At 42.2% G+C, this 24,458-nt stretch overlaps 1 protein-coding gene across 1 annotated transcript in view; it reads left to right on the plus strand.

Moving 5' to 3' along the window:
* Il12rb2 (interleukin 12 receptor, beta 2) overlaps positions 1-24,458 on the plus strand; it is a 63,790-nt gene that overhangs the window by 27,163 nt on the left and 12,169 nt on the right. Inside the window, exons 8-13 of the mRNA XM_013020654.1 lie at positions 1,490-1,569; positions 10,803-11,022; positions 16,137-16,337; positions 17,410-17,508; positions 17,596-17,754; positions 22,710-22,847. Coding sequence (XP_012876108.1) covers positions 1,490-1,569; positions 10,803-11,022; positions 16,137-16,337; positions 17,410-17,508; positions 17,596-17,754; positions 22,710-22,847 — 897 coding nt within the window. The remainder of the gene's footprint in view (positions 1-1,489; positions 1,570-10,802; positions 11,023-16,136; positions 16,338-17,409; positions 17,509-17,595; positions 17,755-22,709; positions 22,848-24,458) is intronic.

Genomic DNA, 24,458 nt, shown 5'->3' on the forward strand with positions numbered 1-24,458 from the left:
AGGACATGGGTGGTGTGTGTTGAAGATCACAGAGCCGGGTTTGGTTTGTAGATGGCCTGCCTGGCTTCACAGCTCACAGGTTAGCCACTGTCTGAGCTAACCCCTCACTGAAGCTTCATCATATATTCACTGGGTGTGACATGGCTGTAAATGGCCACACAGGCCCATCCAGAAAGGACTCCGCCCCCGCCTTTCCCTTTTGCTTCCCTGCTTCTCCCCCAGGCAAAGTTTACTACTGAAGTGTGCACTATTGGCCAAAACTCAAGTAAGGAAGCACACAGAGCAGGCAGGCTTCTCCCTTTCTATTCTTAATGCAACAAGCTCTGCCCCCTGCTCAAATTGGCCCAGCTCAGGTTCATGATTGGGTACTATGAAGAAGGTAAGATGTATTTGCATTAAATGGCCACCATTAAGACAAAGTCCAGGTCCTAAGTTCAAGCCCTCGAACTGACTTAAAAACAGGAAAAAAAAGGGGGATTTTGAGATAAGTTGATTAACAGTATGCAAGCAATCTCAAAGCATATACCTTCTGCTATTTTCTTGAACAATCTGAGGTGTGCCTTCATTCCATCTTGGAACAACCAGTTAAGACAAAACCTTATATTTCAAAAATCTTTATCCCTACATAGTTCCTCTTTCCCTTTCTTTACTTGCTGATATTGTCTTAGCAAAATAATCAACAAGAGTCAAGCTACCATAAGCAGGAAGGTTTAAGCAACTGTGATAGAAGTGATGACTTTTAAACAGGAACTTTTAAGCAATTGTAAGCACTGTCTCATAGGCTAATTCTCATTTCTTTTACCAGGTCAGAATATATTTGGGCATTAAAAATATTGACAAATTTATTCATTTGCTCACTCACTGTTTAAGAACTATCAGAAGCCTTATGGCATCCTAAACATTGTTCTAGGTGTTAAGAATGACAACATAAAAGATATAGGCCATCCATTCAAGCACTTCATTGTCTAGTAATCAAAAACCAAAAAACTGTACTACAGTGTGAATTCGGGAACACAGATAAATACAAAGTTTGTCATTTGTATTTGTGTTGTTTTTAAAAAAATACCTAAACAGTTTTCTCCTGTGTCATTACTTTTCTGCCAAGAGTTCTTTCCCACTTCATTACAGAAATAAATGGCCACCCATTTATCATTTAATATTTTTTACTATTCTTTAGGTTTTTATTAATTACTTGTACACAAATGAAACCATGCATTCATATATTTTAAGGGTAAGTTAGGAAATGAATCTCCTCATCATTTTTCAAAACTTTCTTTTCCACAACTTTTGGGTCAAAGATATACATGTTTATGGTTAATGTCTGTTGTTTTGTGTTAATTTTGGAAAAGAAATACAAAAGAGAATACCAGTAAAGGAAAAATTGAATGTATCCTATGATCCCATTTCTAGAATCATTTATTGAATGACCAATTGACTGGTAAAAGTTTCCTATTTCATATGAAAATACTTTTCCCCCCCTTCAAATCAGAGCCTACTGGGATACTAGATATCTGGTACATGAAGCAGCATGTGGACTACAATAGACAACAGATTTCTGTTTTCTGGAAGGTAAGTTTTCAAGGTCAATTTAAAACTCAAGGAAATTCTATACAAATGATTATGTATTTTCAGGACAGAAAGAAACCTTCTTTCCCACCCTGGCTTTGCCATGAGGTTTCTGATTTTGTTAGAGTTCATTTTCACAGACATATCCAGAATTCCTGAGGGCCAGGCCCATTAACTTTCTCTGCACATTCACTTACTTCTTTCATTCCCCTCTTGTCAGATCAAGGTCCTTCCCCATCCCTGGCAGAGTCCTCTGACTCCAGCTACTTCATTTCTTCTGACTTTTATCCACCTTTCCAACCACCTCCCTTCCCTAAATATGCCTAGCTGTGACCAGGCTGCCTTCTCTCACTCACCTGCTGGGGAATGACTGAAAGGTGAGAAGCATGGATAGCACTGTTAGAAATGTATTTTCTATAGTCATTGAAAGAGAGAGTGCAACCAGAATTCTAATAGTAGAAAGTAGCATGAATAGCAATAGGCAATGGTCTTTCCTTGAGGAATGGTTGCAAAACATATATAAATTGAACCACTTTTCAGAACACAATGAGCCTAACTTTGTCATTACAGACTGAAAGTTTCTCCAAATGCTGAAAGCACTATTTCCATTTCATTTAACCCTCAGAAGACCCCCATGGGTCTAAGAGAGGTATTCCTATAATAGAAAAAACCCAGTGTCAGAGAGATGAAGCTCCTGCCCAAAGTTACCCAGTCACTAAATACAGAACAGGGACTGAGGCCACATCTTGACCTTTCCTGCTTCCCCATGACTCATCTTTGTTGAAACTATTTGAATTGAACTACTGATTGGCATGCTCATGAAGTTTCCTGGTGAGGCACACTCCACTCTCCTTCTCAAAACTCACATTCTTTCACTCCTCCTCCTCCAGTGGAAGACAAAGAAACAGTTTTGAACTATTCACCCACTGAGCTGGAAGCCTAAAGAGTCACAATCATGGTGATGAAGTCCTCTCATGGATTTTGATCATTGCAATCTTCTTCAAGGTTAAGAAATGGCTTCCTTCTATCTCTTTTCCTCTTCTCTCTACACATGAAATGTCTAGTATAAGAAAGACTACTAAAAATAGCTTGGTGAAGCTCTTTGAAACTAACGCTGCTGCTCAAAATTTATTTGAAAATAAACCCACTTTTAATAAGACGATTCTCAAAGTAAGACTTGCAAAACAGTCATAATTTGTGAATATTATAAAAAGAATCCAGCTGGATTCTTGGCTGTGGGTTCTCATTTTCACAAGGAAGTAACTGGTTAAAAACAAAATCCTCCTCCCTGGAAGATTCTTCCTCCAAGAGTCCTCCACAGTAGTCTAGAAGACTGTCATGCTATTCCATTTCACGTCTCTTTTCTCAAGATTTTCCATGGCAGAAAGAAGGTCACTATATGGGCAACCACCAAACCAACAAGGCCATAGTGGGGATCCATAAATGAGAAGGCACAGATCACAAGTGCCACCAAGGTAAAAGTAGATGGTAATACATCCCGAATGTTTATCCTAACAGTCAGAGTCACCTGCCCCATGCCTTGCTTCTGTGCTCATCATGGTGGCAAAGAGACTTTCTACCCTACACTTCATGGTACTCTGAAAGCAATTTTAGACAGAAGGCAAATAAATACTTCCTTAACCACAGCTATCTGAGCAAATGTGCACATACAAATTCTTCTCTGCTGCTCGTTTTGGTCTAGCTTAGAAAGCTGAAGTGCTAAGTGATTCCTCTAATTCTAAGGGACTTCAGTGCCGTTCTAATCTACCCATTCTCTCATAAACATCCAGCCTACTCCTGCCAGGGCAAACAAAAGTCTGTTGGGACATGGCAGCCTATGATTGATCAGGCTTTTTTCTTTCTTTTTGTTGGTTATGGGGATTGAACTCGGTGCTTGGGGGCTATCCCTAGCTTTTGTGCTCAAGGCTAGCACTCTACCATTTTGAGCCACAGTTCCACTTCTGGTTTGGGGGTGGTTAATTGGAGAGAAGAGTCTCGGGGACTTTCCTGCCTGGGCCATGGCTTTGGATCACACTCCTCAGATCTCACCCTCCTAAGTAGCTAGGATTACAGGCATGAGTCACCAACGTCCAGCTCAGACATCTTTTTTTTTTTTTTTTGCCAGTTTTGGGGCTTGAACTCTGGGCCTGAGCACTTGTCCCTGAGCTTCTTTTGCTCAAGGCTACCACTCTACCACGTGAGCCACAGCACCACTCTGGCCTTTTCTGTTTATGTGGTACTGAGGAATCGAACCCAGGGCTTCATGCATGCCAGGCAAGCACTCTACCACTAAACCACATTCCCAGACCAAACTCAAGACATCTTTTACCGTTAGAAAATCCTTCTTGTTGTGTAACCATAAACTGGAGGCTCAAGAAGGATGTTTTGGCCTAGAGCTGGCTTATGTAAGAGGTCAACAAGAAGTTTCTACGAGTTGGAACATTCTATGACTTGGAGCCAGATGGTCATCACAGGGCTACATGCCATTATTCCATGATGCTCAAGCCTAGTAGGTCCCCAGGAAAGCTGGGCCAGTATTGTTTGCTCAAATTCAGGGCCTGAACCTCCGTGCTCAAGGCTAGGGCTCCACTACTCACAGCTCCACTTACAGCTTTTTTGGTTAATTAGAGATAAGAGTCTCACAGACTTTCTTGCCTGTGCTGACTTTGAATCCTGAGCCTCGGATCTCAGCCTTTGGAGTAGCTAGGATTATGGACATGAGTCATGTGCTCCTGGTTCAGTGTTAAGTTTTGCAGAGTTGTCAAGGATCAAGTCAAATCTGGGTTTGTCCAGTGATCCCAAATAGGCTGCTCCCCTGAGCAGAGGAGTAGAATCATTGACCAGTCACCAGGAGGGGCTTTCCTGCCTTCTTGCACAATAGGCCTACAGGCCTCTAGAGCCACAGGGAGGTTAGCCAGCACGTCCAGTAGACCCTGACCTTGTGTTACAATTCTGCCTCTTCTGTTTGGACCCACGTGCCTGCTCCCATGAGGAGTGAGTCTCATGCCAAGCCCTGCTGACTTGGAACTTCCAGGAATGGCATGAGGCAGTCCCGGGATTCTGTTAAATGTCTTCCAAGAGAGAACATACAGCTAGATCACAAACTTGCTTTATAGCCCAACGTACTTCACCAAGAAAAGGAGCAAAGGTCTATCGGTGGCATGGGATTCCCAGTGAGGTCTTTGAGCCATGTTCCAGCCCTATCTACAGCTGGTTATTCGTGGAGGAAAAGTCTCTTTTTCTGTGAGGCCTGCATCTGGGCTTAATTCACCTATGTTAGGCTCCCCATCCCCATTAGAATGACAGGCATATGCCACCACTGACAGCTCTCCATTGAAAAGGGGTCTTGAAAATGTTTATGCTTGGACTGACCCCCAACCATGGTCCTTCCAGTCTCAGTCTCCCAAGTAGCTAAGATGACAAGCATGAGCCACTGGAACCATCTCACAGCTCTTTGTGCTCAAGGCTAGTGCTCTACCACTTCAGCCACAGTGCCAATTCCAGCTTTCTCAAGTAGTTTATTAAAGAGTCTCACAGAGACTTTCTTCCTGAGGTGGCTTCAAACCATGATCCTCAGATCTGTCTTCTGAGTAGGATTATAGGCATGAGCCACTGGAGCCCAGCATCTCACAGCTCTTTTTAAGAGAAAAAGTAGTCTCTCTCCTGAAACCAAGACATTTGATCTATGAAACAAAATAACATGGGCATTATTTAAACAACAAATGTAGTAAGAAGGTATTGCTGAATCACAAAGGCCATGGTAGGGCCGAGACCCCTTCCCAGTGGCCTCTAGCTTGGGTCCTTCCCTCCTTTCCTTCTTCCCAGTTTTCCTTTGTTTTGATCAGGCATTTCAATCCATGATTCAAAGACATTTTCTTCCAGTTAATACCACATGTATTCTTCAAAAGAAAGTCACCTGAAACATAATATGTTTGATAATACTAAAAAAATATAGGCCACATTAACCTTAAACTTTCCTCTGAATTTCTTCAGTCTTGGTTATAGCTAGCCATCATCTTTCTGAAGTTATAGTTGAGGCCAGGAGTGTAGGAGAGAAATAACCTGTGTAAAAATGAAGCAGAAGCCGGGCACTGGTGGCTCAAGCCTGTAATCCTAGCTACTCAGGAGGCTTAGATCTGAGGATCATGGTTCAAAGCTAGCCCAGGCAGGAAACTCCATGAGACTCTTATCTCCAAGAAACCACTAGAAAACTGGAAGTGGCACTATGGCTCAAGTGGCATAGTGCTCACCTTGAGCTGAAGAGTGCAGGGACAGCACCCAAGCCCAGAGTTCAAGCCCCATGACAAAAAAAAAAAAAGGAAGAAGAAACAGAATGCACTTTGTCATTCATTCAAATGACAAATATGTTATTAAGCCTCCTCTTTTCTGTTTTGCTTTTCCAATACTACAACTCAGGGCCTTCTGCTTACTCTGTAAGTGCTCTACCACTGGAGCCCTGTCCCCAGCCCTGTCAGTATTATCTTTCAAAGAAGGTTATTATTATGAAATTAAGAGTGGGTGTGAAGGATGTGAAGGCGAGCTGACAGGCTAGGGGGAGTTAGATCCATAGATGGAAGAGTTCAGGGGAATGAGTTTGAGACCCTTGTGTTGTAAGTATGAAGTAGTTGGCATGTACCTCTAGTCTCAGCTACTTGGGAGGCTGAGTAGGGAGAAATCTCTTGAGCCCAAGAACTGGAGGCCAGCCCAAGCAACATAGCAAGCAAGACCCCACCTGAAAAAAGGAACAAGAAAAAATTTGAGTTACTTCTTCACTTTGGATTGGGATTGCTGAGGGCAGCCATGATTTCCAAAATCAAGGTAGCCAGGTTAAACATATCAGTTGTATGTACTTTGTAAGCAACAGGGCTGCAGAATCCATGCAGAGATGCAGAAAGATCGTAGGCATGCAGCATATAAGGCACCATCATGAGGGTCGTGCCTGACCACAGTAACTGAGGACTCACCAAGAGTTTTAGGCCTGCATGTGCCACATGTACTCTTTTAACAGCTTATGTCCTTGGATGCTCCAGTAGCTTCCAGTAGGCATGAAATTATTCTCAACTTACAGATGGGAATACAGAGGCACCTAAAGCTCGAGAAAAAAAAATGGCCTAAAGTTATGCAGCTGCTATGCAGGAAAGCAAGAAAGCTAAAGGTTTCCTGAATGAGATTTGGGTCTGGGGATATAGCTTAGCATGAGAGCCCTTGCCTAGCATGGACGAGACCCTGGATTCATTCTTGAGCATCACTGATAAGGGAGCAGGGCACAAGGGAAGACAGTATTATGAAACCAAAATCAAAGGAAAGAAGAGCAGTGGTTAATCTGTTCAAATTTCCCCAGCCTTCCAGAGGCCTTGATATAAACTCTCTGACATAGGCTAAGGTTTATAAGTTTTGTTTCTCTTTTATTATTTGCATCAGAAGACACTAGAATAAAGCACTCCTTTATAACTGCAATAGACTTAAGTAGTAAGAAAAAATGACTTAACAGATCAGAGATACTCTTTCTACAATAGAGTCTGAGTTAAAAAATAAAATATAATCCTAGCTACTCAGGAGGCTGAGATAAATGGACCAGGGTTTGAAGGCAGCCTGGGCTAAAGAGTCTTTAAGACTCTTATCTCCAGTTAACGCCCCCCCCCAAAAAAAGCCAGAAGTGGAGCTATGGCTCAAGTGGTACAACAGCACAAGGCTTGAGTAACAAAGCTCAGGGCCAGTACCTAGGCCCCTAGTTCAAGCCCCAGGCCACTAAAAATAAAGAAATAAAAATATAACAGGCAGATTGTGACATGTGTGAGATTTTTTTCTTGTAGACTGTTTTTTAGATGGACAGCCTTTTGAGGCAGAACTGTTCCAACAGGTTTATTAAGAGACTTATCCATTCACCATTTCTCAGATGCACCTCTGTCAGAGAGTTTCCATACAAGGTCTCAGTCATTTCCCCCAGGACAACAGAGCAGAAAGGAAATGGAAGGGGGGAACTAGCAGGACAGCACTTTCCATTTTCTCATTCTCTAACCAGAAGGAAAGTGGGATGAGGACAGTAGGGCCACTGGCCAGAGAAAGTAGAAGGGGTTCTAGGTGTTGCTCCCAAGGACACAGGATGTCCATTTGGGGTAACTCCCTTCTCCCTTGCATCCACCAGAGGGCACCTTAAAATCTCACGTGCTTCCCCTGTGGGACTGCTTGAGACAGTTCCTTCTCTGACTCAGCTCACTCATCAGAATAAGGGGTTACACGGACTAACTGTGACCATGGACACAAAGTTCCTGGCTTGGGATGACTAATCAATGTTTCTTTTCCTTCTGTCACCTGAGTAAGCAGGTGCCTGGCTTCCCAGGACAGTGTTCTCTGGATTCACAGCTTGACTCCTGTAACTCAGAGCCTGCTGACCCTGGCAGAAAAAGAATTCTGGGGTTCCACCCACCCCCATCTGTTGAATCTATGACTGCTGATGATGCTATATGACAGAGTGCATCACAACAACCCATTAGAGAAGCTGCTTTGCAACTTGGGGCAGGAAGGTGGCTGGGATCCCAGTGCTGAAACAAGTCCTGAACCAACCTACCAGTTCACTGATGCCTGTAGCTTCAGGAGCAGTGATTCACAGGAGAGAGCTCCGCATTCTCCTACTCCCTCTCCTGCTTTTCCTTCCTCTCTCCTCTTCTTCTTTCCTTTTTCTTCTTTCTTCTTATTCTTCTACACTATTAAAACCAGACAGTCTCCAGCAACTTCAGGAGACTAAGAGCCTATTTAGTTCAATACTTGTTTCAATGTGCTTTATTTTTTTTTTAAGGTTTCTGTTCCATGGACCCTACTGGAACTCTAGGTGTGTTTTCCAATTTGCTTAAGGAGACCAACTACCCACAAGCAGCTAACCTTTACCCAAGCCTGACATTTTATATAAGCATAACCCCCAGAATGCCACATTTACCTGTCTAACCACTTCAATCTCACCTTATCTTTTCACTCATCTTCTAAGCTCTGAAACATGAGATCTGAAGTTGGATACCCACCCAGAAGCTCGAGTCCAGGCCCTTTACTATGTCCTGGAGACCTTTATAAGCTTCTGACCTGCCCCTTCATTTACCAGATGTTACCACCAGTTGCACTTCTGCAAGGGTGGCTATGCAAGTTCCCAGTAACTCTTTCCCCTCTTTCAGTATTATACTCTTGGACAGAATGAGATGTCTGGGTATAGGAAGGAGAGAGATAATACAGGCTGATTTGCAAGGTCCTGTGGAGTTTTCTTCTATTACTCTCTGTTTACTTACTTGTTAAAGTAGGGCTTAAATCTCAGGTCACTGGAAGTAGAAACTTTGTTTTGCCTTTTGGTTTCTGGGGTTTTTTAGAGTGAATCCTGGGGCTTGAACTCAGGGCCTAGGTGCAGTTTCTGAGCTTCTTTTGCTCAATGCTAGCACTCTAGCACTTGAGCCACAGCTCCACTTCTGGCTTTTTGGTAATATATTGGAGATAAGAGAGTCGCATGGATTCTCCTGCCCAGGCTGGCTTTGAACTGTGATCCTCAGATCTCAGCCTCCTGAATAGCTAGGATTATAGGCATGAGCCACCTGTACCCAGCTCTGGAAGAAGGAACTAACTGAGCTTGTTTAACTCTTGGGAAGTGCTGAGGTGAGGTATGGGGGAGGAGTAATATACTTCTGCTTGATCTACAGAGCAGTTAAAAGGATACAGTGAGAAATAACTGAGGGACTGTCTTCAATAATGCTAACTTTAGGAACCTGCATTCACCTCGTACACTGACCAGGGTTGTTATTTTTTTTGTTTTTGCTAGTACCAGGGCTTGAACTCATGGCTTCACACTTACCTTTGCAGACTCAGCTGATTGTCTATTACTTGAGCCACATGTCCAGCCTGGCTTTTTGCTGCTTAATTACAGACCGAGTATAGTGGGCTTTTCTGCATAGGGGTTGGGTTTGAATGGTGATCATCCAGGTCTCAGAAGTCAGGATAACAGGTGTAAGTCACTGGCACCCACCTAGCCATGGTTGAAGATTTGATTTTAGGCCATGTGGTACAGATGTATTATGTTGATCTGACTCCCAGAAACAACAATAAAAAAGGCAGGGGCTCCCGGATGAATTCACAGCAAACGTGCAGCTGTTGGGCCAAACAGAAGGCTTGAGTCAGCAAATAGGAACATTGAACATTCTCTCCCAGAATGCTAATTGCTTTGGGAGTCAAATTATAATCAGCCATTTTATTCTCTTAAAATGAAAAAACAGAGATTGGAAGTGAGCTAACATTCTTGATAGCCTAGCCTTTCTGATAGATGAGCTACTTAGGAAATCTTGGTGATGAGGGAACCAGAGCAGGAGGCATTTGCTGTGCCTAAGGTGTTTCTTTCAGCAGATGAAGCTTGAGCCCCCATGCTGAGAGGGGATGGGCACTGTGGGTTTCCCTCCACAAGTCCGTTTTCCAGGCTTCTGTCTCCCAAACAAGATTGTAAGTCATTTGTTTTCACCTTACTTTCCATAACTGGAATCTCCCCAGTTATAACACTTAGACACACATTTATGAGCAGTTTCTTGGTTTCTTTTTTGTTTTTTGCAAGTCCTGGGGCTTGAACTCAAGGCCTGGGCACTGTCCCTGAGCTTCTTTTTGCTCAAAACTAGCAGTCTACCACTTGAGCCATAGTGCCACTTCCAGCTTTTTCTGTTTATGTAGTGCTGAGGAACCGAACCCAGGGCTTCATGCATGCTAGGTGAGTGAGCACTCTACCACTGAGCTGCCTTCCCAGCCCCAGCACAGATAGCTAGTTCATTTCACCAAGTATAGATTTTGCTCACTCAGCTCTTGAATGTCTTGGGTTTGATGTTTTGAGCAGCTTTATATTTTCTACACAAAGCTGTGTGTGTGTATCTGTGTGTCTGTGTTTCACAAATTTAGAAATGGAGAACTACAGGGACTGAGAGCCTAGTCCTGGGTCTGTGTTATGGCTCAGATCCCATGCTGTCTTATTGACCAGATTGAGCTACTTTCTACTAGTAAATTTCACCTAGAAGAAAGGAAGGAAAGTCCATGTGTCTTGGAGTATTATCTTTCAACAATGATTAAATTGGGTCCTTGTATAGAACTATGAAGTGGAGATGAGAAGGCATAAATTAAAAACCACTCAGATATAGCCACCTAACATAGGGACACGGAGGCCCAGGGTGGGAGCATCCAGTAACCTTGCTGGAGAGGAAATAGTAAGTAGATGTGTTTTGTTGCAGAATCTGAGTGTGTCAGAGGCAAGAGGACAAATACTGTACTATCAGGTGACCTTGCAGGAGGTGACAGGGAGGAAAATTATACTACAGAACATCACGGGCTATACCTCCTGGACATGGGTCATTCCCAGAACTGGGACGTGGACTGCAGCTGTGTCTGCAGCCAACTCAAGAGGAAGTTCCCTGCCCACTTATATTAAGATAATGGATCTGTGCAGCACTGGTAAGTACTGATCCTTTGTCCTATTCGTCTTTTACCTCCAAAGTTTATACTCCCAGCCTTTGGAGCCTGGCATGAGGAGTTGGGAGTTTAAACACTGGAGTCTACAGCTGTCTTTTTCAATCAGCTGAGTGGTCTTGGTCAAGTGACTTCACACTTCTGCACTCCAATTTCTTCCTCTATAAAAGAAGAATTGTATTACCTATCTTGCAGGTCACCACAAGAGTAAATAATATACAAAACCAAGCATTGGTAGGTCATACCTGTAATTCTAGCTACTCAGAAGGTCGAGATCTGAGGATCACAGTTCAAAGCCATCCAAATGGGCAAATCCATAAGATTCTTATCTCTAATTAAACAGCAAAAAGTTGTTGGTAGAAATGTGGCTCAAGTGGTAGAGTGCCAACCTTGTGCAGAAAAAGCAAGATGAGAATGTAAGACCCTTGAGTTCAACCTCCCACACCAGCACAAAAAATAAAATAAAATTATAAAAAAGATCAAATGTGTAGCAAGCACTTAATAAAATATTAACTAGGAAAGTATTAGTTACATTAAATTGAATGCTAACATTTTTCAATTAGACTAAGATTTATACTTATTGTTAAATTCTACATAAAACATTTTGGATTTACTATTCAGAATGTATTTTTCAACCAATAATATTAAAAAGAGATTCTGACTGTGATGAAACTCTAGTAAAAACTCTGCTCTACCATGGCTCTTTACTACACAAATTTAAATATGCATCCAATTATTTTCATCTAAAAACTCCCAGTGAGATGGAGAGTCTCACATTTATAGTCATAGTCTTGAAAAATAACTCCTTAGAATAAAAGTCCATGATTAGCCAAGAAAATGGATGTTAATACTACTGCTCAAGATTTGTATTCTAGAAGAATTCAATGTCAACACTGTCAATCAGCCTAACATCAAAAAATGAGTAAACTGAATAAAACTCTATAATTAGACCCTTTCTTAAGATTTAATGTAATAATTTTAGGTACATGTGAGTCTAGCACAATCATTTTAAAGAAATGTCTACCAAAACATGATCTCAAATTCACTGTTACATCCTGGTTCTGTCTCTTCTCAGTTATATATCAGAAAGCCAAAGATAATATAGTTGATAAAATGACTGAGGGAAGAAAAGCTAGTTCTGGACATGGCCTTGAGCTGTCACATTCACTAGGCATGGCCCCTAGCAGTTAGAACTGTTCTTACCAAAGGACTGACTACAGAGACTTAATTATCTTATGTGAAAGATGTTCACAGAAAGATGGCTCAGGGTAGGTGACAGCTTTGTGACTTCAGGCCTCTGGGCTCCTCTTTCATTCCCTCTGCCAAGCTTGGCTCTCATCCCTAACATGGAACTGGTCCAAGATGGTTGCCAGAGCTGTGTTTCCTTTTAGGCTGCAGAAGAGAAGGAAAGAAGAAGGGCTTAGCTTCACTCTTAAGAGTTTTGCAGTTAGGCACTGGTGGCTCATGGCTGTAATCCTAGCTACTCAGGAGGCTGAGACCTAAAGCTCCCAGTTCAAAGCCAACCTGGGCAGGAAAGTCTGTGAAACTCTTACCTCCAATAAACTACTCAGAAAAATGGCACTATGGCTCAAGGGGTAGAGCACTAGCCTTGAGTACCAAGAGGCTCAGGGACAGCACTCAGGCCCTGAGTTTAAGCCCCACAACAGGCCAAAAAAATAAGTTAATTAATTAAATTAATTAATTAATTAAAGCAAAAGACTTCAGAGGAAAGGGCTGAAGTTGCAGAGTGTTTGCTTACCATGCTAAAGGCCTGCACTACATACACACCAAAAAATTTATAAAAGGAGTAATAAAAATATGAAAATAGGGGGTTGGGAAGGTGGCTCAGTGGTAGAGCGCTTGCTTTGCATGCCTGAGGCCCTGGGTTTGATTCCCCAGCACCACATAAGCGAAAAGAAAAAAGCCAGAAGTGGCGCTATGGCTCAAGTGGTAGAGCGCTAGCCTTGAGCTGAAGAGCTGAGGGACAGTGCCCAGGCCCAGAGTTCAGGCCCCACGACCGGACCCCCCCCCCAAAAAAATATGAGGCCCTGGGTTCAATTGCTCAGCACCACATAAGCAGAAAAAGCCAGAAATGGCACTATGGCTCAAGTGGTAGAGCACTAGCCTTGAGTTGAAGAGCTGAGGGACAGCACCCAGGCCCAGGCCCAGAGTTCAGGCCCCTCGACCGACCAAAACAAAAGAAAAAGAAGATAAAAATAAAAAAAATATTAAAATATGTTTGGCTTAAGTAGCGATCAATGAAATGCAAGTCTGAAAACCATGGAAGACAAAGTCAGATGGACAGCATAAGTAGATCTGAGTACCTACTGGGTGTTAGTGAGGGTGTAAGGGGAAGGAATACTTGTCAGTTGTTGGTGGGTGATACAATGTCTGGAAAGCAATTTGGCAACAGATATCAAACTTGAAATATGCACGTATTTTTGACCAAGGAATTTTACCATTACAACTTTATCGTCAGCAAATAATAAGTATTACAATGTAAGTACAAAGATGTCTGTTGAAAATTATTTCAAGTGGTGAAACTTTGGGACACCAATGTACAATAATAGAAAATGGACTGTTTAAACATACTAGGATGCTCTCTGTCTTAATCTCATACTAGCATTCAAGTGACAAGGTGGATATATTTTTATTGACATGGAATGATACACAGTCTAAGTGACTGAATATGTTTTCAAAAATGTACACGGGACAATGCCATCTATTTAAAATATGTAAATATTTACATGAGCTTGTGTTTTCCACACAGGAAAAACAAGGCTAGAAAACATGGAAATGTTAACAGAGGTTCTCTTTGTGTCATTGGATTGCAGGTGATTTTTCTACCTGTTTGTATTTTTGGTACTACTGGGGATTGAACCCAGGGCCTCACACTTGCTAGGTGAGTGCTCTATCACTTGGGCCACACCTCTAGTCCTTTTACTTTCAGTATGTTTTCAGAAAAGGTTTCACACTTTTGCCTGAGCCAATCTCAGACCAAGATCCTCCTGTTCCTGTCTCCCAAATAGCTGGGATTGCAGGTAAAGTCCACTACACTTGGCTCCTTTGTTGTTTAATGATTCAATTTTTCTTCAATGAATAGGCATCATACAAAAAATTTTCAAGTAAAGTCTGTGGTAGTATCCTGCTGGGTTTTTGTTTGTATTTTTTTCTGTCAGTACTGGGACTTGAACTCAAAGCCTAGATGCTGTCTCTAGGCTTTTTTGCTCAAGGCCAGTGTTCTACCATTTGAGCCACAGCTCCACTACTGGCTTTTTGATTGTTCATTGGAGATACCCATTCCTGCCCATTCAGATTCAAACTGTGATCCTCAGATCTCAGCCTCCTGAGTAAACAGAATTACAGGTGTGAGCCACTGGTGCCCAGCTTACCCTGCTGTTTTAAAAATGTAGTATGCTAAAGCCAGATGTGATGGCACACATCTATAATTTCAGTACTTGGGATGTGGAGTCAGGAAGATCACAAATTTGAGGCCAGTTTAGGAGACTTAGTGAGACCATATCTCAAGAAACCTCAAACCTCACTGCATAGAAGTCTGAAAGTTACAAAACTTCATTCTAGAGTCTTTGCTTATTAAAGTGACACATCCATCATGTTAGCGTTTACCTCCCTATGCGTGTTCCTACCTGAAAGGAAAGACAATGACTCGACATTACTTAATGTGAGTTTACGTTGATGTGGAGGAAGCAGGTACAATTTTTTTTGCAAAACGTATCTGCCACAGCATTGCATGTCAAGAAAATTAAAGGAGGGGGAAACTTGGAGAGAGCAAAGGAAGGGATGACATTGCCCGGAAGAAATGTACTCATTACCTGACTTACAAAACAGTACCCCTGTGTACATCACCTTAATAATAACAATATTTTTAAAAAAGAAAATTAAAGATGTGTAAAACCCATAAACCAAGATGTAAAAGACCTAGTACTTGTGCCCAAGAACTCTTGAAACAAAGGAAGAGTTGGAAGTCAGAAAATAACCAGCAAAAAGCCAGACTGGAGGCATAGTTCAAGTAGTAGCGTGCCAGCCAAGCAAGCACAATGTTACTCATGCCTGTACATGTAATCCCAGCTACAGAAAACAGAGATCAAGAGAATCTCAGTTCAAGGCTGGTCCTTGAACTGAGATCCTCTCCTTCCCTCTTTCTTTCCTTTTCTCTTTTGCTAGGAAACCTTTTACTTCTGAGCTATACCCCTAGGCCAGCTGGCTACTATTTTTTTTTTTTTTTTGGTCATAGGGCTTGAACTCTGGGCCTGGGCACTGTCCCTCAGCAATTCAGCTCAAGGCTAGCGCTCTACCACTTGAGCCATAGCACCACTTCTGGCTTTTTCTGCTTCTGTGGTGCTGAGGAATTGAACCCAGGGCCTTGTGCATGCAAGGCAAACACTCTACCACTAAGCCACCTTCCCAGCCCAGCTGGCTACTTTTGAGATCAGTCTGATGGTATGAAGTAATATATGAGTGATATGTAAGTTTACTCAATAATCAAGCAATTCTGTGCTTGAATATCCAGAGCTGATCAAGAACAGAATTTTCTCTGTACCTGGGTCTGTATGGACAGAGCTAGAAGGAACTTCCTGATAGTCACTTGGAGATCGCACACATAAAGGGTTTGGGCACTGGTCTGTAGGAATGAACTAGATTGACAAAGGAGGAGGATGAATATATAACAGACACATAAGATTAAATAAAAAAAGAAAATGTTAGATTTATCTGTCTGTCATGTATGTTCCATGAAAATCCAACAAACCACAAAGCTAGGCTAATTTTCAAAGATGTATAAATGTCTACACAGACATATGGAAGGTGAATTAGAAGGCTTCTCACTAAATTCACTAGAGTGGATCATGTGGGAACACAGGAACGGAATGCGAAGGAGAAAATTCCACAAATAACATTCCACAGGGCTCCGCACTGCTCATGATATTAGTTCTCCAAGGCCCAAGAAATGGGATGAACATAAACTGGTGACCTGGAAGTCCTCAGATTGGTTCTTTCTGAATAGTGGCTGGGATGAGCTATTGTGATTTTCTATGTTTATCTTCACTGCTTTCTCCCCTCCTCTTTTTTCCCCCATAAAGGGTCTTTGGCTCCTCGTGAGGTCTTTGCAAACTCAGAGGGCATGGATGACATTGTGGTGGCCTGGCGGCCTCCCAGAAAAGCTACCTTTGCTATTCAGGAGTATGTGGTTGAATGGAAGTCATTCCATCCAGAGGCCAGCATGCAGCCCCCTCTAAACTGGCTGAGGGTCCCCTCCTACAATGTGTCAGCTCTGGTATCAGGTGTGTAATAGTTCACCTTCCTTCTAGAGGGCTTCCATGTCCAGTTTTGTTTGGTGATGCTACCGGCAGAGGCCCAGAGCCTTGCCTTCAATGATCACAATGAGACAGTGGTGACCTAGAACCCATTACAACAACACTGAACAATCCACTACTACAGCTATAGAACTGCTGAACTGAAATGTTATGCTGCTGGCACAGTGCCAACAAAAGAAAAATAGAACCAGAAAAAAAAACAACAGAATAGTATGGCTGAGGTGGTTAATCTGTCTATGTGATACATGCCTTTGTCTTTGAGCAATTCATTTAACTTTAAGTAAGTTTGTGTATTGTCATTATTTTAAACCATCACACAGATAAGGAAGCTAACTAGGAGATCTCTATTCCCTATTCTGCTACTTGTTATTAGTGTGATAATTAATCCAGAGTTATGTATATAATAATTGATATCTGTAATCCTCAGGTTCATGATGGTAGTAGTTAGAATCAAGTGAGAGAAAGCAGCTGAAAAATATTGTAAAGTAATTGGACAGCTGGGTACTGGTGGCTTACAGCTGTAATCCTAGCTAATCAGGAGGCTAAGATCTGAGTATCAGAATTGGAAGCCAGCCCAAGCAGGAAAGTTCAAGAGACTCTTATCTCCAATTAACCACCAACAAGCCCCAAAGTAGAGCTGTGATATAAGTGGTAGAGCTCTAGCCTAGAGCAAAACAAGCTAAGGAGTAATGCCAGGTCCTGAGTTCAAGCCCCAGACCCAGAACAATAATAAAATGGCTCCCTGTGTGACTTAGCATGCCTGTTTAAGAACATGCTTGGCCAGGTGCTGGTGGCTCACACTTGTAATCCTGTCTAGTTAGGAGACTGAGATCTGAGGACCTCAGTTCAAAGCCAGCACAAGCAGGAAAGTCTATGAGACTCATTTCCAATTAACCACCAGAAAACCAAAAGTGGCGCTGTGGCTCAAAATGGTAGTGCACTAGCCTTGAGCAAAAGAGCTCAAGGACAGTGCCCAGGCCACAAGTTCAAGCTCCACAACTGACAAAAAAGAAAAAAAAGAACATCCTTTTCCTGGCAGAGAATATAAAGCCCTACATATGTTATGAGATCTGCGTGCATGTGCTATCAGAGGGTGGAAGAGGATGCAGCTGTGTCCAGGGTAGCTCCAAGAACAAAGGTGAGCCCAGCAACTTCTACCAAGCTTTGCTTTCAGTCAATGAGTGGGACTCAGAAGGTAACAGAACCTCCTGTGTCTTCTTCACAGAACCACGGAGTGGCCCCCACATCAACACCATCACAGAGGAAAGTGGGAGTGCTTTTGTTTTCTGGAACCACATCCCAATCCAAAACCAAATGGGCTGCATCCTCCATTATAAGATATACTGGAAGGAGCGAGACTCCAAGTCCCAGCCTGAGCTCTGTGGTACGTATGGAAACCAACTTCAGAGGGGCCTCCTTGCCTGGGTGTCAGGAAATACAAGTTTGTACATGGACACAGCTACACAAAAGTGCTAGCACTGTACCTGGCACTAAGTAAGCATCAATACTTGTAAAATGAATGAATGAAGAAAAATACAAGACCCTTAAATGCACATACGTAAAATTGTTTAATATATGCATTGCCAAATTTCTAAGATTACATAAATGAAGTAAGTGGACTAGGCTGTCAAAAGACTTCCTCACAGGGCAAGGAATCATTTCAAAAAGTCATAAAGGGCCAGGTGTGGTATGGTGGTAACATACCTGTAATCCCAGAACTCAGGAAGGTAAAGCAGGAAGATCACAAGATTGAAGCTAATCTGGGCTATGTAGTAAGATTCTGTCTCAATAGATAGGTATGTAGGTAGTTAGGTAGTTAGGTAGGTAGGTAGGTAGGTAGGTAGGTAGGTAGGTAGGTAGGTAGGAAGGTAGGTAGGTAGGTAGGTAGGTAGGTAGGTAAGTAGGTAGGTAGGTAGGTGGGTAGATAGATAAGATAGATAGATAGATAGATAGATAGATAGATAGATAGATAGATAGATAGATAGATAGATAGATAGATAGATATAGATAGATAGATAGATAGATAGATAGATAGATAGATAGATAGATAGATAGATAGATAGATAGATAGATAGATAGATAGAAAGATAACCATATAGACCCTTAAGGATGGTAAGGAATACATTTAAAGAACTTCTTAAATCCCTATATTTGAAATCACTATCATAGCTGGATAAAATACAATACAGTTTAAATAACTTTTTCTGATCTATAATTATTCTATAACTCTAAGGTCAAAGCAATTAAAGTCTAGCTCCAGCATTATCTCAAATGATTTGATGACTTACTTACATTGTAGCTACATAGTCACTGAGAGATCAGATGTTCCGATCTTGTATTTAATCAGAGCTTGGGTTTTTTTCTTGGCTTGACCTCCCCTTTATCTCATGAGCAGTTGGCTAGTTTTCAGTAGCATGTATCATAAAGAGAGGACATTTTTATTCTTTCATGAGTGTTAATAGGTCCAAGAATAAACGAAGCCACGCTGGGATGCACTGTAGTGATGCCTGCAGGAGGGCTTTCCCAAGCAAACTTCAGTAGTTTGTCTTTTCTCTTCACCTTAGGAGATTTGCAGTGTTATTCTGCTAAAAATGATGGCTTTCAAAGCTAGTTAATTTTTTATTATATAAATAAAACTTGCTGAGCATCATGACTCACACCTGTAATTCTAGCTTCTCAGGAGGCTGAGATCTAAAGTTCAAAGCAAGGCTAAAAATATCTGAGATTTCATCTCCAAAAGGACAGCAAAAAGCTGACTCAAGTAGTAGAGCACCATTTATTAGCAAGCAAGCTGAGCAAGTGTAAGGTCCAGAGTTCAAACTCTGGTATCAAAGACAAAACTGACCACATAAACAAAACTTTACCCTTGATAAAAACATTTAAATTTCTCAAGAAGATATGAAATGAAAATTCTCCCTTTCTTCTCACTTATGCTCTTGGAAGTTCTTTATGCATTCCTCCCAGAAAAAAAATAATGCGTATGTAAGAATAGATCTGAAGTTGTTTTCTATATTCTGATCTACACTTTTAGCACTCAGTAACACACCCTACAGATCTTTCCACATCAATCCATGTGGATTTCTTATTCCCCTGGGTGTGTATGTGTATGTGTGTGTGAGAGAGAGTCCTGGGGCTTGATTGAAGGGCCTAGGTGCTGTTCCTGGGCTTTTTTTGCACAATGCTAGTGCTCTACCACTTGAGCCACAGCTTTGCTTCTGGCATTTTGCTGGTTAATTTGAGATAAGAGGCTCACTGACTTTCCTGTTTGGGCTGGCTATAAATTTAATCCTCAGATCTCAGCCTCCTGAGTTCTTAATCCCTTTTTAACAGGCCCTATAGTATTCCATTACAAAGCCTTACAGTCATTGTTTAATTAGTCCAGCATTAATAAACAGAATGGATCACTACTTCCCACTAAGTTTATCAGTTCTGAAATGTACCCCAAGGGGTCACCAGCTAATCATTTAGCCTGATTCATCATGAGCTATTTGGAATTCTTCAGGTGAAATTTGCCCCCAGGTAATTTTCATTTTGGTAGAATTTAAATTGAGATGTTTGCTTACAACCAGAAAAATCAATGTGGTCTGTTGCTTCTTCCAAGAAGCAACATTCTTATAGATGTGGAAGAAAATCCTCATCTATTTTGCCACAAATCCAATGCATCTAAAGCTTCTTAAGGGTTTTAAAATAAAGATGCTAGTGCTGGTGGCTCATACCTGCAATCCTCGCTACTCATGAAGCTTAGATCTGAGGATCACAGTTCAAAGCCAGCTCAGGCAGGAAAGTCTATGGCACTATTATCTCCAATAAACTACAAAAAGATGGTCATAGAGTTGTGGTTCAAATAGTAAACTGCTAGCCTTGAACACAAAATCTCAGGAACAGCACCGAGGCCCTGAGTTCAAGCCTTCGGTCTGTCACTAAAAAAAAGTCAAAGTGGAGGAGGGGTATGGATTCATATGTTCTAACAGTTTGGATGAAATTTCTCTTTTAGTAGCACATTCTTGATGGTCAGATAGTTGAGTGTACAGAAAGAGGCAAGAAGTTCATAATACATCACAACTTGCTCCAAACCAGAAACCAGTAGGGAACCCAAAGAACAGTCTTTAAGGAGAGGGATCAGCAAAGGAAGGGTGTCCCATGGAGAAAGAGCTCCATCCTATTTGAGTTTAGCACTCCTGGCCAGAAGCAGTGCTAAGGTGCTATAAGGAGCAAAAAGCTGAGGGCCTTGGCCCTGCCTGTAAAGGAGGGCTTTGGCATCTGCAGTTCAGTGAGTTCCATGGGGCACTCTGGAGCCCAGCTTTCCTCAGGGGGTCTGTAGACAAAGTGATGTTTACAATACCACAGTGGCAAGCCCACTTCCATTCCCAACAGCACATTATGCTTTCTACCCATCTAATTATCTTGGCCAAGGTAATAAGTAAAAGGGCAGGAGCTATACACTTGGCTCACTACTGTCTCCTCCATTAGTTGATAAGGAAGACAAATACTACCAGTTGAAAACCCGGTTTCCACCAACACTGCAGCTGTTTGGCCTGGTCCCCTTGGCCATCCTACCCACAGCCCTTCAGATGGCAGACAGCTCCCACATCTTCCTAAATGGAATCACCAGAGTCTAAAGCTGCCCTCTGCCAAGGTTTGAAGGGCCCCTTCTATCTCTGCAGGGCATCACAGCTCAGAGGCAGCAGGACCAGTTTTTCCTGCTTGACTTCTTCCTCCCATTATACAACTCAGCCTACTTTGCCAACCAAACTGCTGACTCTATCAGCCTCATCGCTGCTCTCCCTATAGAGCTGCTATTTTTGTTCTTCAAATACACACGTGTGTGAACTAGCTGTATGGGCCTAACCTCCATCCAATCCCTTCTTTTCCCTTCTGTTCCTCCATTGCTTACTCCTCCAGCTCAGCTGGGCTCCGGACTCCTGTACACAGTTGGGCAGTTGATTCCCTGCTGCCCATTGATACTTCGCTGAAGCAAGATGAGCAGAAGCTCTTTCTAAAATTAATTTTTTAATCCCTTGCTTTAGGAATGGGAAAGGTTTTTTGTTCTTTTGTTGGTTTTTGTTGTTTTTTTTTTAGCTCATCATATGGCTTAAGTCTGTGCAAGCTATTTCACCAGGCTAGAGTAGACTTGGAAATTTTCCAAAGATAACTTTTCTCAATAAGATATAAAATGAAAAAAATTGCTCTGATAATCACAGCTATCGAATGATCTGCTCGGACCTTAGCCCCTGTGGGTGCAGTGGAGGGACAGAGGAAGTGGTGTGGCTTTGTTATAAAATTGTGAATTCTTTGATGCAAACACTCTGCCTTGGCTAGTATAGTCCGTCACCAAGGTTCTGGTTGTTGCCATAGGTTGACATGCAGAAGATCAATGAGTGTGCCTAGGGCTTATGAACCACATTGTGAGACTGAGACAAAGTGCTGAGTTCTGTTTCCAGTCTGACCACCGGCACAGACCCAGGACAGCTGCATTAACTTAACAGCTAGCTATGACTCCTCAAGTGCCGGTCTTGAATTTATAATCCTCCCCAACATTTTTTTCCAGCACTAGGGCTTGAACTCAAGGCCTCTCAATTTGTTTTGCTGCCACTCTACTAGGTGAGCCACTCCTCCAGTCTGGCATTGTGCTGGTTATTATGGAGATGGAATCTCACAAGCTTCTTTCTGGGCTGGCTTTGAACTACAATCTTTGCTAGAATTGTAGGTACACATCACCACTCCCTGCATACCTCCCTAGCTTTTGAGAGGTTACTCCAAAACCTATGTACCCAGCAGAGTACTGGAGGAAGAAACACAGCTTACTAAAGACCACCAACACTCATGCTTCTTGGAAGACAAAAACAACATTGTAACACTGCTCAAAAGACAAAATCTGGGCTGGGAAGGTGACTCAGTGGTAGAGTGCTTGCCTTGCATGCATGAGGCCCTGGGTTCGATTCCTCAGCACCACATAAGCAAAAAGAAAAAGGCCGGAAGTGGTGCTGTGGCTCAAGTGGTAGAGCGTTAGTCTTAAGCTGAAGAGCTGAGGGACAGCGCCCAGGCCCAGAGTTCAAGCCCCACGACCGACTAAATATATAAAAAGATCAAAAAAATTCTTTCAAAAGATTTTTACATGGGAAAAGTATCTGAAATACTAGGTAGGGAGACCTCCACAAATGACAGTGCTGAGACCTATTGAATTATAAAGTGCTGAGAAATTAGGATTGTCCTTTTTGAAATTAAAGATGTGCTTTTTTCCTCTTTCCAGCTAAATGAAGCATTAACAACATAAATAAGCAAAAGGCTGCATTCAACTGTTCAATGAAAACATGACTTTTTCCTTTATCTGCCTTTCAGAAATTCCTTACAAACCCTCCCAAAATTCATTTTCAATTAATAAGCTGCATACCAGAGTGACATATATCCTGTGGATGACAGCTCTGACAGCTGCTGGTGAAAGTCCCCAGGGAAATGTGATAGAATTTCGTCTACAAGGTAAGAGATGGTTCTAAAGACAGCAAACATGAGTACACTGGTATCAATGTATGTCCATGAAGATAATCAGATTTTCCTAGATTCACTAATTACCTCTCACTGCCACATTTCACTCTTGCTGTTTCCTCAAATGGTAGAGCTCTCCCATGTCACTGTCTCAGCCTTTGAATGCTGGGATTTCAGATGTGTGCCACTATACCTGGCTATATTCCATCTCTTGTAAGTTATCTGTAGTTCTCCGGATCTTCAAGTCCAGATTTTTGCTGGTTATTTTGGAAATGGAACTGGCATGGAACTGGTTTTAAATCTTAATCCTCTGGATCTGTGTTCTGAGTAGCTCGGATTGCATGTGTGAGCCACAGGTATCCAGCTCACCTCTTAACTTTTGGTATCTTGCCTTTCTCAAAACTTCTTTAGCTACTATGAAACAGTAACCCATGCTACACTGCCCAAGACTATTATTCATACCTGCTTTTACAATAGCCCATAGCATTGGGGTTTATTGCTTCCTCTTTACAAATCTGTCTCCTGGACTGTAATGACTTTTTTTTAGTTTTTGAAAAAACCTTTTGTTTCCATTTTCTGGAGTTCATTTTGATAAATACTACTTCATATGATCAGATGCATGTAGTCATTAAGCATTTGTGTTCCTCTAAGAATGTGTAATCATGACTTTTTTGGGGGTGGGAGGGTAGATCGTGGGGCTTGAACTCTGGGCTTGGGCGCTGTCCCTCAGCTCTTCAACTCAAGGCGAGCGCTCTACCACTTGAGCCACAGCGCCACTTCCTGTTTTCTAGTGGTTTATTGGAGATAAGAGTCTCACAGAGTTTCCTTGCCCAGGCTGTCTTTGAACTGTGATCCTCAGATCTCAGTGGAACCCTTGCCCAGTGTTGGAGATCACACCTGTAATCCTAGCTACTCAGGAGAGTGAGATCTGAGAATTGCAGTGTGAAGACAGCTGGGGCAGGAAAGTCCATGAGACTCTAACCTCCAATTAGCCTGCAAAAAGCCAAAAGCAGAGCTGTGGCTCAAGTGATAGAGTCCAGTCTTGAGCGAAAAACTAAGGGAGAATGTGAGAGCCTGAATTTAAGCCCCAATATAGGTGTTAAAAGAAAAAAAAGGGGGGGCAGGATCCTGTCCTGTTTATCTTTGTATCTCAGCACCTAACACAGGCCTGCCTGATCTCTGGTTGGTGCTCAGTGTTAGATGGATTAATAAATAAGTAGTGAAATGTACTTCTTTTCTTGAGAAGGAATATGCACAATTTCAAAGACCTAGTCTACATGGAAACCCATGGTTTGATAAAATCAAAAACTACCATTCCTTGAGAATTTTTTTTGTTTGGATACATTGGCATGCTTTCTAAAAACACCATCTTCCATCTTCATAACTGCACAGTAGATACCCATTTGCATGTTATAGATTAATAAACTGAGGTCCATAGATCCCACATCTGTTAGTGACAAAGCTGAGACTAGACCTCCGAGTTCCAAATTCACAACTGGCACTTAGTATACCACACCTCTGTTTTTGTGCCTGTGAGATAGTAGAGCCCCTTTAGGGCTGGAGTTCCTCACAGTACCACAGAATAAGCCCCACATAGATCCCTTT

This window comes from Dipodomys ordii, unplaced genomic scaffold (genome assembly GCF_000151885.1).
Source record: "Dipodomys ordii isolate 6190 unplaced genomic scaffold, Dord_2.0 Scaffold51, whole genome shotgun sequence".
Classification (NCBI taxonomy): Eukaryota; Metazoa; Chordata; class Mammalia; order Rodentia; family Heteromyidae; genus Dipodomys; species Dipodomys ordii.